Source organism: Entelurus aequoreus, linkage group LG03 (assembly GCF_033978785.1).
Source record: "Entelurus aequoreus isolate RoL-2023_Sb linkage group LG03, RoL_Eaeq_v1.1, whole genome shotgun sequence".
Taxonomy (NCBI): Eukaryota; Metazoa; Chordata; class Actinopteri; order Syngnathiformes; family Syngnathidae; genus Entelurus; species Entelurus aequoreus.
The window spans coordinates 61,255,766-61,275,765 of NC_084733.1; the positions used below are offsets into that span (position 1 = coordinate 61,255,766).

The following is a 20,000-nucleotide window of genomic DNA, read 5'->3' on the forward strand; positions in this document are numbered from 1 at the left end:
GTGAATGTATATTGAAACAGTAGTTGCGATTATGAACAACTTCATGATTAATTCTAATTACAAAATGAATAGAGAATGTCTTTACCCACACTACATGCAGAACATGACATTTTTTCAGCTTTTTTCTTAATTCCGCCTATACTGTACAGGACTTTATGGAGGATGTACCTGTACCAGGTGCCTTGGTAATGCATTTTAGACATCATTTTGAATGTTTATCCATCACTGGACCCAATTAAAAGCAAATTTACCTTCCTAAGTGGAAAAAAACAACAATTTATCAGCAATATACCTTTTATGACTCCGGAATAACATTTTTTAAACAATTTTGTGCACTATATGGGTATTTTCAATATTTAAGTTTGAGTACCCTTCTAAAATCCTTCAGTAGGTCATAAAGAAGGCCTGTAAAAAAATTGGCGCTTTTATCCGCTCCGTAACGGTACGCCTAAAAATGTGCGCTAACCCACCGCACTATATGTATATGTATATATATATATATATATATATATATATATATATGTATATAGTATGTATACAGGCCCAGAGTCTCCAGTGCACGCACCATGTCCTCTTCTGACCTCGGATGCACATCTTCGCTCTTCACACACTGCATGTTGCACTTGACCTCCTCCACTTTGGGTAGGTCCTCCACTGCGATACAGGGGGACACATCTGCGATCTTGGCGTTCCTTCTCAACACCACAGTTCTGTCTGTAGGGTTAATTACTTTAACGGGCACCCATCTATCTTCCCAAAGTGGAGTAATAACCCTTCCAACAAGGATTTGTTTGGGTCTGGCTTTAGACTGGGTCGGCTCAACGACCACGGTACTGCCTACTGACATCACAGCTGACTCAGGTAAATTGCCCCAGACAAGGTGCTAACTCTGTGGTTTCAGTGTTACACAACTTTTGACTTTTACTGTTCCCACCTTATCTGGAATGCATTCACCTCTCCATCTCTCTGTGTTGGACAGTAGTGACAAGAATTGGCAGTGGTCATCAGTCTGACCATTGTCGGGCGAGGAAACAAGCCTCCAGTAGCCGTCAGTGCTCTTCAGTTGAGTTAGGATATGCTTGATAGCATTGCTGCCAAGGATCATTGCTTCTGTCTGGCCAGGTACAACCATTACCGGAACGATCATCCTGCATCCATAAACGGTAACATCAAGGTTATACATGTCTTTGGGGGAAACGCGGTGTCCACCGCAGCCTACAAGGACATAATCATCAGCTGTGTCCTTTGTCATGTTAGGGCATTGCTGCAGCAGGGACTCAACAGCAGACTCACTTATTGTACAGGCCATTGACCCGCTGTCTAACAGTGCTTTGAAAGTGGGGCCATTCTTTACAAGTACAGGCGTGTAGAACAGGCTATCAGTCTCTGCTATTCTCTGGGATCCCTGAAAGATCAGTTTCTTGGACGAGACTACTGTACTGCCACTATAACTGCTGTGCGACTCATAGAGGGATTCAATATCAAGCATGTCGGGCTTCTCATAACTTGTTGGAGGTTCAATTAGCTGATCTGCACGGTCCTCCCCTGTGTGCAGATCGGTCAGTTTTCCTGAGGCTGTGGAGTGGTCCTCCTCGCAGGACAGTCACGACGTGAATGGCCTGGAGCATAGCACTTGAAGCAAAGCCTCTTCTCCCGGCAATGAGAGAAAGCACTGTGACCGTCATCTTTGCAAATAATGCATGGCATGTCAGTGAACCTGTCAACTTTGTTCTCAAGACACCTGGGTGGAGCTCGCTTCCTCACTTGTGACTGGTTAGAGGTCCCACACAGCAGAACCTTTTCCAACATAGCCATCACCTCCGCTAGGGGGACATACTGAGGGCTCTGGGTTTGAGGTGCCTCGTGACCACTGTGGTCAAGGGCTGGACTATGGCTCACCTCAGCTGCGTGTACTGCGATGTCCATCCTCTTCACAGTGTGTACTGGGGGAGTTGCTTTGCAGCTCATCTCAGCATGGTACTCGTTCAGCACCTCCAGTACTTCACACACTGACCATTTGTCGATTGTTTTGGATCTGAAAGTGAGGGCCGGGTCTTTGCAGGGACAGTTCCTAATAAACATGCGAGTCACCTCTGTTTCAGGGTTGTCCAGCGTCTTGCCCTGCTCTCTCAGACAGTCAATGGCGAGGTCAGCTGCTCTGTTCAGTCTCAGCCAGTAGTCATAGGGGTCTTCCTGGTCTCTAGGCAAAGTCGAGTAAAAGTCAGTTAAGGGGACAGAAGAGTACCTAGTACAGCTAAAGTGTTTCCTAAGTAGACCATAAATCAGGTCGGGCTGAGTACGCATGTCAATATTACTGTTCCTAATGCCAAACTTTACTACATCCTTAGCCTTTCCCCTCAAATGCATAAGGATCTCCTCAGCCTGCTCTTCAACTCTCACATTACTCCTCTTAATGAATGCTCTCATCAGATCTTCCCATTCATGCACCTTAATTGGATCCGACCCATCTCCTACAAATGATGGTGGTTCCTTAACCTTCCTCTGTGTGACAACCTGAACCTGAGATACATCAGACACATGGCTAGGCTGACTCAGTGTGCTTGTTACATTCTGTGTGAAAGTTGAATCAGGAGTTACTGTGTTATTTGGCCGCATACGCGACATGATGCTATCAGCTAACTGTTGACCTATCTCCTGAATGACAGTCCTCTTTTGGTCAGCTACACACTCAGAGACGCTACCAATAGGATTTGGTGTAGACGTGACTTGAGGCAAATAAGAGCTAGTGCACTGGTTAGCTGCATTATGTACGCTAGCATTGGAAACTGCCTCTAATGAGGGCAAACTAACACCTGGGGCAGGACTATCAACAGAAAAGGGGATGGGAGTAGGCATACCCCTGCCTCTGCCAACTTGAATGGGTGTGCCAAACTTTGGGAAAAGTGGATTACTCTGAAAAGACATGCTTCAAAAATGTCTGCCACAATACAGTACAGTCCACCCCGCTTTGTGAAATCATCAATAAGAAAAAGGCAAATAGAATCAAAATGATAAAACAAATCAGCGGTCTGTGTGACACGTTACTGCTATGCCACCTAAAATGAACTGTGCCGCTGTGACACACTATAATGAGCTTCACTGCAATATATACTACCCTTGCAAACTGTGAACACACAAATATTGTGAACTTATGGCTTCATGGAGCGATGTGGTAGGCAGGACGGTCACCGGTTCGACGAACTTGATAGAAGTCTCAGGTCACGGCACCAATGTAACTGCTGTGTACCCGTCCCGCCAAGAACCCACACACAGGCTGGATTGGATGATGTGGTTCTTTACGGGTAGCTGCAATGAGTGATCAGAACGCACATACACACAATATGTGGTTAGCACCTCTGCTGCTTTCGATGTCATTAGCAGAGAACAGGAAGTCTACCAAAGTACATAACATTTTCATATTTTCACAATTACATGAAATGCAATTACAGATGTAACTTAATACAATGGTTTTTAACTGTATACTTTTTCTTCGTGTGTGATCGTATAGTGGTTTTAACTTGCTTTTATCTTTACTGGTATTACAATTAATTCAATACAACATATTTCTAACTTGGTTTTTAACCAACATCATCCTTTTTTATATATTTATGAAATAGAGCATAGAAAAATACAAAATACAATACAAGACATGACATGACACAAATAATTAAATGGACTTTTAGCACCCTCTAATGGTGACTAGCGAATATGACAGACCACGTTGTTCCCATGTTAAAATGGCGAACAATACAAATTTAAATATGAACGTCTTGACACGTAAAACGCACATAGTGCAACAATTATTACCTGCAATGAGTGATCAGAACGCACATACACACAATATGTGGTTAGCACCTCTGCTGCTTTCGATGTCTACAGGGGGAAAATAATATCGACTTCAGTGCAAAATAGTAATACATCTAACGTGAGCAACAACCAATTCAAAACGAAAATTCCACAACATAGCATTTCAACTGCTATTAAATAACTGTGTATCTTACAATAAATCTCACGTTAGCTTTAGTGTAACTTATAATATTTTGCAGAGCAATATCAAAACGTGTCTTACCATTAGCAGAGAACAGGAAGTCTACTAATAGCTTCCGGTTTGCGGTCATATCTACAGACTTACGGGTACCAGCAGATGGCGCAATTGGACCTCTCATTGCATAACAAACCAATATACATATTTTAGCAGGAATTTTAATCAAAGTATTTCTTATACCCGTTACATATATATATATATATATATATATATATATATATATATATATAATATATATATTATATATATAATATATATATTATATATATAATGTTATATATAATAATATATAATGTTTCAGATTTGGAGGCAAATATGAATTTGAAGAAGGTGTACGACTTGTCCAGCAGGTTTTGTAAGATGTATGACCTGTCCAACAGGTGTTGTGTGTGAGATATATATATATATATATATATATATATATATATATATATATATATATATATATATATATATATATATATATATATATATATATATATATATAATGTATATATATATATATATTATTTATATATATATAATGTATATATATATATATATATATATATATATATATATATATATATATATATATATATATATATATATATATATATATATCTCACACACAACACCTGTTGGACAGGTCATACATCTTACAAAACCTGCTGGACAAGTCGTACACCTTCTTCAAATTCATATTTGCCTCCAAATCTGAAACATACAAAGAATAAGATCAGACGAGTACACTCTGTACCCTCTCAAGAAGTGTTATGGCAGTCACATTTCTTTTGAAAACGTCTTTGTATAAAATACAGTGATAATGAATATATAAATGTGTGTATGAAATACAGTAATTATGAATATATAAATGTGTTTGTATAAAATACAGTGATAATGAATATATAAACATGTTTGTATGACTTACAGTAATTATGAATATATAAATATGTTTGTATAAAATACAGTGATTATGAATGTTTGTATAAATACCATGATAATAAATATATAAATATGTGTTTGTATAAAATCGAGTGATTATGAATATGTGTTTGTATAAAATACCATGATAATAAAGGTGTTTGTATAAAATACAGTGATTATTAATGTGTTTGTATAAAATACCATGATTATAAATATGTTTGTATAAAATACAGTGATTCTGAATATGTGTTTGTATAAAATACTATGATAATAAATATGTGTTTGTATAAAATACAGTGACCTTAGGACATCGAGGGCGAGGCTGCTGGAGATGTTCACTGATGTCACCTGCAACGCAGACATCATGAAGAACGCCACAGATGCATACTACTCTCTCTTACAATGTCAGTTGTCACACTTGCATAACATCTTCATCGATAATATTTTCACCCACATTTGCTTATTAGTCTTTTGTCAACACATGGCCCTTTTATTTCTTCCTATCTATCCATTGTTACACCTTTCTATCATAATCATTACGTCACTTCCTGTTTCCGAGGAAGGAAGTAAACTAGAAGAGCTCCGCTCCCAACACTACAGTTTTTGATCAAAAAACACATTTTCTAACAACTGATTGTGACCACGGCAACAAGACAGCTTGCTAACACATCCGACTTCAACTTTGTCCAGCGGGAAGCACTGATTCGCTAAAATAAGCAAACTGAAGGCGTCAGAAAGCTCGGCTAACTAGCTAAATGCTAGCTCAAAGCCGTTGCTTGGCAACCAAAAGCTAAACAACAAAAGCGAAGGAGTTGGACATATTTTAAAAGCCTCGGACCACATAAGTGATCAACAAGAAAGGCGGACACAGCACTGGCTGGTGCACAATTACACAATTAAAAAAAGCCCCAAACACCATACAGCTGCAGCAGAAGCGAAAGCACCAACAGCTTCACTTTGCCGCTGAGCAACTATGGGCAAGACAAGAAGCCGTCAGCGGGTGGAACCAGACTTGAAAGAGTTAGTACTAGCTCTACAAAACAGGGTCAACACTCTCGAGGAGCAGGCAAACGGCGGTGTACAAAAATACATTTCAGATATCCAAGAACAGCTAATCAAAGACAGAAATTAATATCTTAGAAGAGAGGAATTGATTATGTTCAAAGAACGGATGAATGCATTAGAACAGCAGGTGGAGAAGCTGAGCGAGGAGAATGCATTGTTGCGCCAACAGTTTCATGCCACGCAACAAAATAACACCCATTGGGACAATAGCAGTGTTGCGGAGAGACACCAGCCCAATGATGTCACCAATCTGGAGAATATCACTGTTGTGGAAAACATCAAAGAGGAAATGGAACAGTTTACACGACAGAATGACATCGTCATTGGAGGGCTACGCATCAATCCTCGATCCTATGCAAGAGCAGTTGACAACAAAAGAGAACCAGATAACATGGATGCTGCTTCAACGGAGCAATAATTGGTCAACTTTCTGCAATCAAAGGGAATTGATGTCGATATTAACACCATCGCCAGTCACCATCGTTAAGCTCGCCAACAGGAAATCCAAAATGGCATTACTGACAAAAGGAAAAAAGTTGAAGGGAACAAATGTGTACATGAACGAGCACCTCACTAAACGCAATGCTGAAATTGCCAAGAAAGCACGCGACTTGAGGAAACAAGGGAAATTTCAGGGAACTTGGAGCACCAACTGCAAAATCTACATAAAGCTGAATGGGGACCCAGAAGCAAGAGTCCTGGTTGTCAATGACATCAAGGATTTAGATGAATATCAGAACGCCCGGCAACTACAACAACAACAATAACGATAATGGAGTCTGACGGAAAACAAACATTGACATTGGACTACAAAATGACAACGCTCCAAGGGATTACCGAACAAGATGATCTTCAGGTCATACTTGCCAACCCTCCCGAATTTTCCGGGAGACTCACGAATTTCAGTGCCTCTCCCGAAAATCTCCTGGGACAACCATTCTCCCGGAAATCTCCCGATTTCCTGACGGACAACAATATTGGGGGCGTTCCTTAAAGGCACTGCCTTTAGCATCGACTCTCACCTGAAAAGGAGACTATTATATACAGTATGTCTCCGTTATCCATAGGTTTATCTATAACCCATAAAGTAGGCAGGCACGGAACTATTTCTCAGCGTGTGTTTATTCCAGCCGGCACGTTAATACTGCAGCGGCTGGCTACGGGGTGTTCGCCAATGACTTTGGCTGGGGGGCGGGACTTCCAGGAGAGATAGGGAAGTGACGTTGTTAATAGGAAGTGAGTGTTAGAGTTTTGCCGGGAAAAGAGAGAGACACACATTGGAGCTGTTGTGTGGTTGAATTATAATAATAATAATAATCATACATTTTATTTAGTATAACGCTTTTCAAAGCACTCAGACGCTTTACAGGAGAAAAAATTAAAATATTAATACAGTTTAAAGTAATAATATATAATACAGAAAATATGAAAGCAGTACATTGTAAAATACATAATAATAAAGGACAATTACAGGACATTACAAGACACAGAACACTAATCAGTAATCACTGGTTAAAAGCAGATCTGAATAGGTGTGTTTTGAGAAGGCTTTTGAAGGTTACATATATAAAGGATATATATATATATATATATATATATATATATATATATATATATATATATATATATATATACACACAGTATATATAAGAAATACTTTAATTTCAGTGAATTCTAGCTATAAATATACTCCTCTCCCTTAACCCCACCCCCCGGGTCAAAAATGACCTGAGAAGACAGAGTTGTGACAATGTCTACAGTGAAAATGATGTAGATGATGCATATGGTATTTTTTTGTAAATACCTTCGAGATGCTTTATGTCCATTGAAACAACTTAGTAAGAAGCAAAATAAACATTATCAACCATGGATGACAAATGGACTGAGAAATGCTTGCAAAAAGAAGAATACACTATATAGAACATTTATAACACTAAGATCTACAGAAGCAGAAAACAAGTACACAACGTATAAGAACAAGCTAACTGGCATACTATGAACATGTAGAAAAGAATATTACAGGCAATTATTGGACCAGAACAAAAACAATATGAGAGCAACATGGGGCATCCTAAATAGCATTATTAAAAATGGTGCTAAAAGGGACTATCCTAAATACTTCTTTGATGGAAATGCAAAAAATGACAATATGAACCAAGTAGTTGAAAGCTTCAATAAGTATTTTGTGAACATTGGACCAAATCTGGAGGAAAAGATTCCATATGCTGAGTCAGTTGAGGACTTGAATGACACCATAGATAGAAACCCCAACTCTATGTTCCTAGAAGGAGTGACAAAAGAGGAAATAATCAATATCGTGAAAAAACGTCAATCCAAGACCTCAACTGATTGCAATGAAATTGATATATGAAAACAATGAAAAAGGTTATTGTAGAGATTTCAGAACCTTTAACATATATCAGCAACCTATCATTTCAAGCAGACAAATTCCCATACAATATGAAAATAGCAAAAATATAAGACTGGAGACAAACACCAGTTTACAAACTACAGACCTGTTTCTCTACTTCCACAATTTTCCAAAATCATTGCAAAACTGTTCAATAACAGATTAGACATATTCATAAATAAAAACAAAATACTCAGACAACTAATACGGATACAGAGCCAACATCTCAACATCAATGGCATTAATCAAAATAACGGAAGACATCACAAATGCAATAGATAATAAAAAATGTGCTGCTGCAGTGTTTATGGATTTAACAAAAGCATTTGACACAATTAATCATAGTATCTTAATGAACAAATGACAACGGTATGGTATCAGAGGGTTGGTATTGAACTGAGTAAGAAATTACTTAACCAACAGGAAGCAATACGTGAAGATAGGTGAACGCACTTCCACAGAGCTAAAAATATCTTGTGGCGTACCTCAGGGATCAATACTCGGACCAAAATTGTTCAATCTCTATATAAATGACATTTGAAAAGGTACAAAGGACTTAAAGTTAGTATTATTTGCAGATGATACAACAGTGTTTTGTTCAGGAGCGAACACACAGAAGATAATACAAAAAATAACAAAAGAAATGAACATATTAAAAAAATGGTTTGACAAAAACAGACTATATTTGAATCTCAGTAAGACTGAAATAATGCTATTTGGTGACAGTCGAAGAGAAAGTCAAACACCAATACAGATAGAAGGAGTAAATATTGAAAGGGTAAAAGAAAACACATTTTTGGATGTAATAATAGATGATAAAATGAATTGGAAATCTTATGTAAAAAATATACAATATAAAGTAGCAAGAAACACATCAATAATGAATAAAGCAAAACATGTTCTAGACCAAAAATCACTTCATATTCTCTACTGCTCGCTAGTGTTACCATATCTGAGTTATTGTGTAGAAATATGGGGAAACAACTACAAATGTGCGCTTCATTCACTAACTGTGTTGCAAAAAAGATCAATTAGAATAATACATAATGTTAGATATAGAGATCATACAAACCCTTTATTTATTAAATCACAATTATTGAAATTCAACGATTTGGTGCATTTGCAAACAGCAAAAATTATGTACAAAGCAAACTATAACCTGCTACCCAAGAATGTACAACAATTCTTCTCAACAAAAGAGGAGATATATAACCTTAGAGGAAAATCTAATTTAAAACATTTGTATGCTCGAACAACACTTAAAACCTTTAGTATATCAGTATGTGGAATTAAATTATAGAATGGATTAAGCAAAGAAATCAAACAAAGCACCAATACGATTCAGTTTAAGAGACGGTTCAAACTGCAAGTGTTCACAAAGTACACAGAACAAGAATTATGATGAACATCTGAACCCCTTTTCCCCCTTTTTTTTAATATTGAGACAAAGATTATTTTTGTATTTAATATTTGTATACTTACTATGGTATATTATTTATTTATTATTTATTTGTTCATTGTTCTGTTACAGAGAACAAGGAAATTGGATAAAATTGCTATGGTATGAAAAGAGGTAGGATTAAATAAGCTCTGCTTCTTCCTACTCCTTTTCGGATGTGCTGTAATGAAACAACTGGAATTGTGTGATGCATTACATTGTATCGTATGCATGTTCAAAATAAACTGAACTGAACTGAACATAATCTCTTCAATAAAAATTTCAAAATGGCGCTTCACAGAATGTAGACAAACTTCCAAAATGTAACGCAATATTGCGTGACATGTGAACACCGTGGTGTCAGTCAATGATCAATTTGATGTTTTGTGTGGAGCTGGAGACCTAACTCAGTCTTTGCTCCTTATGACCACCTCACAATTGGGTTATTCATCCATTATTGATGTACATTATGTATACACGCCTCCTAAAGACCCAACTCATCCATGCATTATTGATGCATCTGTCATTGATGTACAGTATGTATACACGCCTCCTAAAGACCTAATTCATCCATCCAATGTTGATGCATCTGTCATTGATGTACAGTATGTATACACGCCTCCTAAAGACCTAATTCATCCATGCAATGTTGATGCATCTGTCATTGATGTACAGTATGTATACACGCCTCCTAAAGACCTAACTCATCCATCCATTATTGATGCTTCTGTCATTGATGTATAGTATGTATACACGCTTACTAAAGACCTAACTCATCCATTCATTATTGATGCATCTGTCATTGATGTACAGTATGTATACACGCCTCTTCATGTGGCTGTCCATGTATGCGATAGCGTACAACATGAATAATGGTGTGTGACTGCGTACAACATGAATATTTAGACATTGTAAGCAAGCAGCACAATGATGTGTGTCGTATCTACTCATTCATATCTATATCTCAGTGTTGTCGTACATATTATTCTCTTATTCATCTACTTGCTCATTTCCTGATATTACCTGGAACGAGGGGTGTCCAAATAAAGATTGTTGAATGATTTGCGATTCTTATTTGTAGTGGTTCTTAATCGATTCAAATAAATCCAAATCTGTACTTACCAGCCGGGCAATGGTATTGTTGATGTAGATGCCCACACTTGCTGAGCAGATAACACTTCATCAAAGTTGTCTATTTTATGGAGGAATGTTGGTAATCATAGAACTGGCCCCCAATGTTATTAAAGAAGTATTGATTATGACTCGAGAATCTATTCTAAATCGAATCGTCATTCCCAAGAATCAAATGGAATTGTGTTTGGCCAAAGAGCGACAGCCCTACTGTAACAGCTTAGACTTCTGTTGAAGTGTACATAACATTTATCATTTTCTTGTTTCTTTCACATTTAAGATAGATTAGCGCTTAGCATGCCTTCTCGTCTTGTCCTGTTTTGTTTTGCTCTCTGTTTGTTTTTGCATTTTCAACATACTTAAATAATCCATATTTGGACGTTTTGTTTTCAAGGCAAGTCGAGCTAAAAATCAAACAAAAATGCCACAAGCTCAATGCTAAGGAATGAGGATGAATGACACACGAATAGAATATTCTCAGTGATACTTGAGTATTCAGTCAACTTTCTTTCCTGACTGTGACATGTGTAATAAAAGTTATTTCTAGCATGACAGATTACTTTACGTTTGTGCTACCACAGGCTTTATCGTACCCTTGGATGGTAGTACGCAGGACAACAAGATGAGGTACATCCAGAACTTCAAATGGACCGATACTCTCCAAGGAAACACAGCAAGGTATACAAGACCTTTTGGAGTCACTTTTTAAATGATTGGCCTTTAATGGCATCACACCCTTGTGCATTATGGATGCTTTTCTACTTTTTAACCCAAAGTCTTGGTTTTTGTGCAATGCAGAAAAGTTCAAGTACCAATGATTGTCTCACACACACACTAGGTGTGGTGAAATGTGTCCTCTGCATTTGACCCATCCCCTTGTTCACCCCCTTTGATTGATTGATTGAAACATTTATTAGTAGATTGCACAGTACAGTACATATTCCGTACAATTGACCACTAAATGGTAACACCCCAATACGTTTTTCAACTTGTTTAAGTCGGGGTCCACGTTAATCAATTCATGGTAGGGAGGTGAGGGGAGCAGTGGGCAGCAGCGGTGGCCGCGCCCGGGAATAATTTTTGGTGATTTAACCCCCAATTCCAACCCTTGATGCTGAGTGCCAAGCAGGGAGGTAATGGGTCACATTTTTATAGTCTTTGGTATGACTCGGCCGGGGTTTGAACTCACAACCTACTAGAGCAGACACTCTAACCACTAGGCCACTGAGTAGGTGGCCTAGTGGTTAGAGTGGTTAAAACATAATTACACATTTCTAATAAGAGATTACATTTATAAACCCTTTTCTAGACTCTTAAAGTGCTTCAAATTGTGAGTAGTATAATTAATTTATAGTGATAAGATACATTTAATGATAATAATAAGGATGATGATAATAATAAACACTGATAGTGGTAGGATACATTTAGTAATAATAATAATAATAATAATGCAAATGATAATAATAAACACATTGATATTGGTAAGATACATTTAATAATAATAACAATAATAATGATGACAATATTAAACACATTGATGGTAGTAAGATACATTTAATAATAATTATAATAATGATGATGATAATAAACATATTGATTGTGGTACGATACATTTAATAATAATTATAATGATGATGATAATAATAAACATATTGACGCTGGTACGATACATTTAATGATAATTATAATAAGTGAAGTGAAGTGAATTATATTTATATAGCGCTTTTCTCTAGTGACTCAAAGCGCTTTACATAGTGAAAACCCAATATCTAAGTTACATTTAAACCAGTGTGGGTGGCACTGAGAGCAGGTGGGTAAAGTGTCTTGCCCAAGGACACAACGGCAGTGACTAGGATGGCGGAAGCGGGGATCGAACCTGCAACCCTCAGGTTGATGGCACGGCCACTCTACCAACCGAGCTATACCGCTATATGATGATGATGATAATAAACACATCAATAGTGGTGAAATACATTTAATAATTATAATAATGATGATAATAGTAAACACATTGATGTGGTAAGATACATTTAATAATAATAATGATGATGTGGTAAGATATTGATAATAAACATTGATAGTGGTAAGTTACATTTAATAATGATAATAATGATGATAATAATAAACACATTGAAGGTGGTACGATACATTTAATGATAATTATAATAATGATGATGATAATAATAAACACATTGATGGTGGTAAGATATATTTAATAATAATTATAATAATGATGATAATAAACACATTAATGGTGGTAAGATACATTTAATAATTATAATAATTATGATTATAATAAACACATTGATAGTGGTAAGATACATTTAATAATAATAATGATGATGATAATAAACACATTGATGGTGGTATGATACATTTAATAATAATTATAATAATGATGGTGATGATAAACACATTGATTGGACAGCGTGGCGAAGTTGGTAGAGTGGCCGTGCCAGCAATCGGAGGGTTGCTGGTTACTGGGGTTCAATCCCCACCTTCTACCATCCTAGTCACGTCCGTTGTGTCCTTGGGCAAGACACTTCACCCTTGCTCCTGATGGCTGCTGGTTAGCGCCTTGCATGGCAGCTCCCGCCATCAGTGTGTGAATGTGTGTGTGAATGTGGAAATACTGTCAAAGCGCTTTGAGTACCTTGAAGGTAGAAAAGCGCTATACAAGTATAACCCATTTATCATTTATCATTCATGTGGTAAGATACATTTAATAATAATTATAATAATGATGATGATCTGAATAAACACATTATAGTGTAAGATACATTTAGTGATAATTATAATAATGATGTTAATAACAATAATAAACGCATTGCTAATGTAAGATACGTTTAATAATAATGATGATGATAATAATAAACAAATTGATAGTGATAAGATACGTTTAATAATAATTATAATTTTTAGGTACCAATGATTGGCACACACACACTAGGTGTGGGGAAATGATCCTGTGCATTTGACCCATTACCCTTGATCACCCCCTGGGAGGTGAGGAGAGCATTGAGCAGCAGCGGTGGCCGCGCCCGGTAATCATTTTAGTGATTTAACCCCCAATTCCAACCCTTGATGCGGAGTGTCAAACAGGGAGGTAATGGGTCCCATTTTTATAGTCTTTGGTATGACTCGGCCGGGGTTTGAACTCACAACCTACCGATCTCAGGGCAGACACTCTAATAATGATGATGATACTAATAAACACATTGATAGTTGTAAGTTACCATCCATCCATCCATTTTCTACCGCTTGTCCCGTTCGGGGTCGCGGGGGTGTTGGAGCCTATCTCAGCTGCATTCGGGCGGAAGGCGGGTTACACCCTGGACAAGTCGCCACCTCATCACAGGGCCAACACCGATAGACAGACGACATTTATACATTTAATAATAATGATGATGATAATAAACACATTGATGGTAGTAAGATATAAGGACTTCCCGTGGGCCGGATTTTGGATGCTGGGGGTCCGGATCCGGCCCGCGGGCCGTAGTTTGGGAACCCCTGGTAATAATAAACACATTAATAGTGGTACGACACATTTACCAATAATTATGATAATGATAATAATAAACACATCGATAGTGGTAAGATACATTAAATAATAATTATAATAATGATGATAATAGTAAACACATTGATAGTGGTAAGATACTTTTAATAATAATAGTGATGATAATAAACACAATGATAATTATAATAATGATGATAATAATAAATACATTGATGGTGGTAAGATACATTTATTAATAATCAGGGTTTTCCTGCGTTCAAAATTGCCTGGCGGCCGCCTCCTTCTTCTGTTTTGACGCCCCCAGCCAGAGCGATTGATATCGCTCAACACAGCGTAAAGCTCCGGCTGTGGCAGTTACGTATTTTAACTGCAGTTGCAGCGTTGCGCAACTATGGGTGCGCTATATCGAATCGTGTTTTTTCCCGTTACTTGGTGCATACCGTTGACTGCCGTAACAAGTGGATTTCTGCCATACGGAGCATGATACGGAGGCAATGTTGCCGTTAACGCACTTTTTGTGTCTTTTTACGCATTGAAATCAGAAAGGACGCGTATTTCCGGAAGTCCGCGCTTTTTTTTTTTTTTACCGACTCTGCCTTCTCCAGGTCAAAACTCCGGTTTGCTTGTTTTTCTGCCGGTTTTTTGTTTTGTTTTATATTTGCCGGTGTTGTGCCAAAATGTGATTGCCTGCCAAAAAATTATTTCTTTCTCGGGAGCGTGCGCCACTCGCTAAACCTGCATTGCTTGGCTTCGTCTGTCCACAGCAGATTACTAGGTGTAAGACAAACACCTTATCTTCATGGTTATTGTAACGCTACGTGTTTGACATGATTTAAGCCTTTATCGTGTCCGGAAAATGACAGTTTGCATTTTCTGTGGTGTTAATGAGATTTAAAGGACTGTTGTTAGATGTTGATGTGATAAAACCTCTTTCTTGTTTGTAAGATACATACAATTGTAACTGTTATTTCTTTGTGCACATAATACACATTTATAAAGTGTTTTGATATATTCATTTATGTAAAATGTTCATTAAATGTAATATTGCCTGACAAAAAGTGATTCAACGTAATATTTTGATATCTATACATCGTATATTTACACACACATATTTTACTAGAATACCCTTATGGGCATTACATATATCAAAATCAAGTACCTACTGGACTGTTTATTTTTTGAAATACCCTTTACAAAGCTAAAATATACCCAAACGACCACTTTGCTGTTGCCAAAAATTTATTTCATGTAATATTTTGATACTGACACATCGTATCTCTGCATATTTTACTAGAATACACTTATGGGCGTTACTTATATCAAACTCAAGTATCTACTGTACTGTTTACTTGTTGAAATACCCTTCAAATCATATTTTGGCAACAGCAAAGTGGTTGTTTGAGTAGATATTTGCTCTAAAAAGGGTATTTCAACAAGTAAACAGTACAGTAGGTACTTGATTTTGATATATGTAATGCCCATAAGGGTATTTTAGTAAAATATACCGAGATGAGATATGTCAGTGGTCCTTGTCAGCCAGAGAACTTTGATTTAGAGGCGGCAGTGGTAAAGTTTAGATCCATGAAGGAAAGAAGAAAGTGAATGAATGTTTATAACTGAATACATTTACATATGCATGAATTTTTTTTTCTTTTTTATAATTTTTTTAATGAATTAGGTAACGTTTATGACAACCGTTTTCCAAAACAATATAGAATGTGAAGTATAACAGGATAATGCATTCATTTATCATTTGTTTTCAAAACGGTTACAAAAAAGTGGGACCCCAAAGATTTACTGTGGGACCCCATTTTTATGACTTTTATGGGTCACATTTGTAATATATATATCAGTGGCGGATGCTGGTCTCTCAAGGAAAGGAAGCTCAATTTCAGCCTACATCATAAAATGTGTTGGTCTATTTATACGTAAATTCTACCCTCCGTTCCTTTGTAAGAAAGTGATCTGAGACCCTGTTGTACCAAGAAGGCGTCTTTTCCAGGGATTTCACAAGTGCCCTCTCAATGGCCAGCAGAGCTAGGCTGCTTGAACGGCATTGGCCCATGGTGTTGCGGGTGTAAGACTTGAGCCGCTTTAAACAGGAGAAGCTCCTCTCTACATCTACAGATGTAGCTCCAATCGTTGCCACTAATGACAATAGTTTGTACACCTGAGGCATTGCACTGTCCAACTCCATGTCTTTTAGAAACAGCAAGAAATCACATAGCTTTCCCCTGTTGCCCTGCAAGTCCTGGTTTGAATATAGCACTTGAAGTTCAGACCTCAGTCTCCCTGAATCAAAGAACTGGCCAAAACTTTTCAGGACACTCTGAAATGCCTCCTCTGGAAACACTTGTCTCATCTCATCAACTTTCCCTGGATTGACTAATTCCAAGAAGCGCAGACATTCCAGATTTGAAAAACGCAGAGGTATCTGCTCTGTGAGATTGTCTAGGATGGCCATGTACAGATATCTGTAGCAAAAAGTGAAGTGAATTATATTTATATAGCGCTTTTCTCTAGTGATTCAAAGCGCTTTACAGAGTGAAACCCAATATCTAAGTTACATTTAAACCAGTGTGGGTGGCACTGGGAGCAGGTGGGTAAAATGTCTTGCCCAAGGACACAACGGCAGTGACGAGGATGGCGGAAGTTGGGATTGAACCTGAAACTCTCAAATTGCTGGCACGGCCACTCTACCAACTGAGCTATGCCGCCCTACCGTCTAGGAACCCTAGTCAGTAGTGCTCCTTGGGATGCTGTAGTTGTGACAGACGGCGTTTGCTCAGGGGCTCAGTTTGTGGGTCTGATGTGAGATCTGCTGCTTTGGCATAAACAGCTTGGAAAGCCCCCTCTGACCTCTTCTCTTTGACACAAGCAAGAAGAGACTCAATTATTTTCTTGCAGTACAGAACATCTATAGCTTTCTGCTGGACAATGTCAAACACTACATCAGTCTCAGTGAAGATTTGTTCATATGTGTACAACATGAACACAAACTCAAAATCCTCCAGTTTCATCAGAAAACCTGCAATGATCATCTCAAAAGTTTGCAGGAGGGCATCATAATTGTTTGCCACAGTGCTCACTATCCGTGATGTGAAATTCCATCGTGTAGGAGCATTTCTGGGCAACCTTGAGCAGACTCAAGAAAAGACATCATCTTTGTGGATTTTGAGAAAAATGTGGCAAACCCAGAGAGTGATGCAAAAAATATTGTAGTTGTTCTCAGTGGGGACTACTGGACATCAATCGGTAACCATAATTACCTCGGAGTCACAGTGCATTATATTGATGAAAAGTGGGTGCTGCATTCACATGCTCTGTCTATAATGAAAACAGAGGAGAAATTGCCTGTAGAATTGTTGTGATTGTGGCTCAGGACTTAGTTTTATTTTTCATAAGGATACTGTTCCTTAATGCCCAGGTAGTGGCAATAAGCTTTAATTTTGTATTTGCTTTGATAACATTGTTGAAGCTGAGGCTGAAGATTTACAAATATTTTGTTTAACTGCTAACTGTTTAAAAATGCTGTTAAAAGTGTGTTTGCACAGTAAATGTTATGGCACTTTAATTCATAAGGCAGTACATTTAAAATTAATGGCCATCAAGTTCTAAGAATGAACAAACTGCACCGAGTTGAGTGAGATTCTCTGAAGGAACTCCATTATTAACATGGACTTTACATTCTAGTCCCCTGTAAAGGAAATCCCAGCAGTGACGTGTTTTGTGCTTCACCCTTTCTTTTCTTTCTCCCTGATAAAATAAATTGTTTCGGCTGTTACCTCAGAAATTGCCTGTTCGGATGTTATGATTGTGGCTCAGGGATTTGTATGTACAAACTCCGTTTCCATATGAGTTGGGAAATTGTGTTAGGGGTAAATATAAACGGAATACAATGGTTTGCAAATCATTTTCAACCCATATTCAATTGAATGCACTACAAAGATATTTGATGTTCAAACTCATAAACTTAATTATTATTTGCAAAAAAAACCAAACTTAGAATTTCATGGCTGCAACATGTGCCAAAGTAGTTGGGAAAGGGCATGTTCACCACTGTGTTACATGGCAGATGTTCAGAGCCGGGTAAGGGAGCTTAAGAACTCCTGGTGGACTGAAAGGGCTCTGGAGATCCAGAGACTAGCAGACTCGGGGGACACCAGAGGCTTTTTTAGTGCTACCAAGGCTGTCTATGGGCCAACTTACCGCGGCCTAAACCCCCTGCGCTCAAAGGATGGGCAGCAGCTGCTAAAGGACAATGAGTCCATTAATGCCCGATGGAAGGAGCACTTTCAGGAACTCCTCAATCGTGACAGCACAGCTGAACCAGACATCACCAACCACATCCCCCAGAGTCCCATCAGGGAAGATATGGGGGAACCCCCCACCATAACAGAGGTTCAAGATGCCATCAGGAGTCTAAGGAACAACAAGGCTGCCGGACCAGATGGGATCCCAGCGGAGATCCTAAAGGAAGGTGGAAGAGAGCTCCTGTATCAAATCCACACCCTACTTCTCAAGGTCTGGGAAAAAGAAGAACTCCCCTCAGAGCTCAGGAACGCTCTTATTGTGACCATATTCAAGAAGGGGGACAAGGCTGACTGTGGAAACTACAGGGGCATCTCACTCCTGTCAACAACTGGCAAAATCTTAGCTCGTGTCCTTGCAAATCGATTGCTACCACTATCTGAGGAAGCACTCCCAGAATCACAGTGTGGCTTTCGCCCAGCTAGAGGCACAGCCGACATGATTTTTACAGCCCGCCAACTCCAGGAAAAATGTCGTGAACAAAGACAGCCTTTGTACATGGCCTTCATAGACCTGACAAAGGCCTTTGACACGGTAGACCGTCAGGCTCTGTGGAGTGTGCTGTCGAGGTGCGGCTGCCACGATAAATTTATCAGAATAGTGAGGCTTCTACATGATGGCATGGCAGCCACAGTGCTCAGCAACAGCGGCTCCGAGTCTGAGCCTTTCACTGTGGAGACGGGTGTCAAGCAAGGGTGTATCATAGCTCCCACCCTGTTTGCCATCTTTATTGGTGCTATACTGCACCTCATTGGCAAAGAGTTGCCACAGGGGATCCCCATCCTGTATAGAACCGATGGCAGGCTCTTTAACCTTAACAGGTTCAAAGCCAAGAGCAAAGTTAGAAACACCACTATCATGGAGCTTCAGTACGCGGACGACAACGCCATCGCAGCACACTCAGCAGAAGAACTTCAGGGTATCTTGAATGCCTTTGCTAAGGCATACAGAGCCCTGGGCCTTGCCCTCAACATCAAGAAGACCCAGGTCCTACATCAACCTCCACCCAACCAGCCAACTAATCAGCCCGCCATAAACGTGGACAACACCCCCCTTGAAAACGTTGACCACTTCCCATACCTCGGCAGCATCCTCTCCTCCAAAGCGGACATTGACTCAGAGGTCAACCATCGCCTGAGCTGTGCCAGTGGAGCCTATGCCAGACTCAGGA

At 38.6% G+C, this 20,000-nt stretch overlaps 1 protein-coding gene across 3 annotated transcripts in view; it reads left to right on the forward strand.

Moving 5' to 3' along the window:
- The window catches only part of brox (BRO1 domain and CAAX motif containing), a 68,034-nt gene that overhangs the window by 5,474 nt on the left and 42,560 nt on the right, over nucleotides 1-20,000 (forward strand). For all 3 annotated transcript variants that reach the window (XM_062040596.1, XM_062040598.1, XM_062040597.1), the window contains exons 3-4: nucleotides 5,249-5,355; nucleotides 11,577-11,673. In XM_062040596.1, the coding sequence (XP_061896580.1) occupies nucleotides 5,249-5,355; nucleotides 11,577-11,673 (204 nt within the window). The remainder of the gene's footprint in view (nucleotides 1-5,248; nucleotides 5,356-11,576; nucleotides 11,674-20,000) is intronic.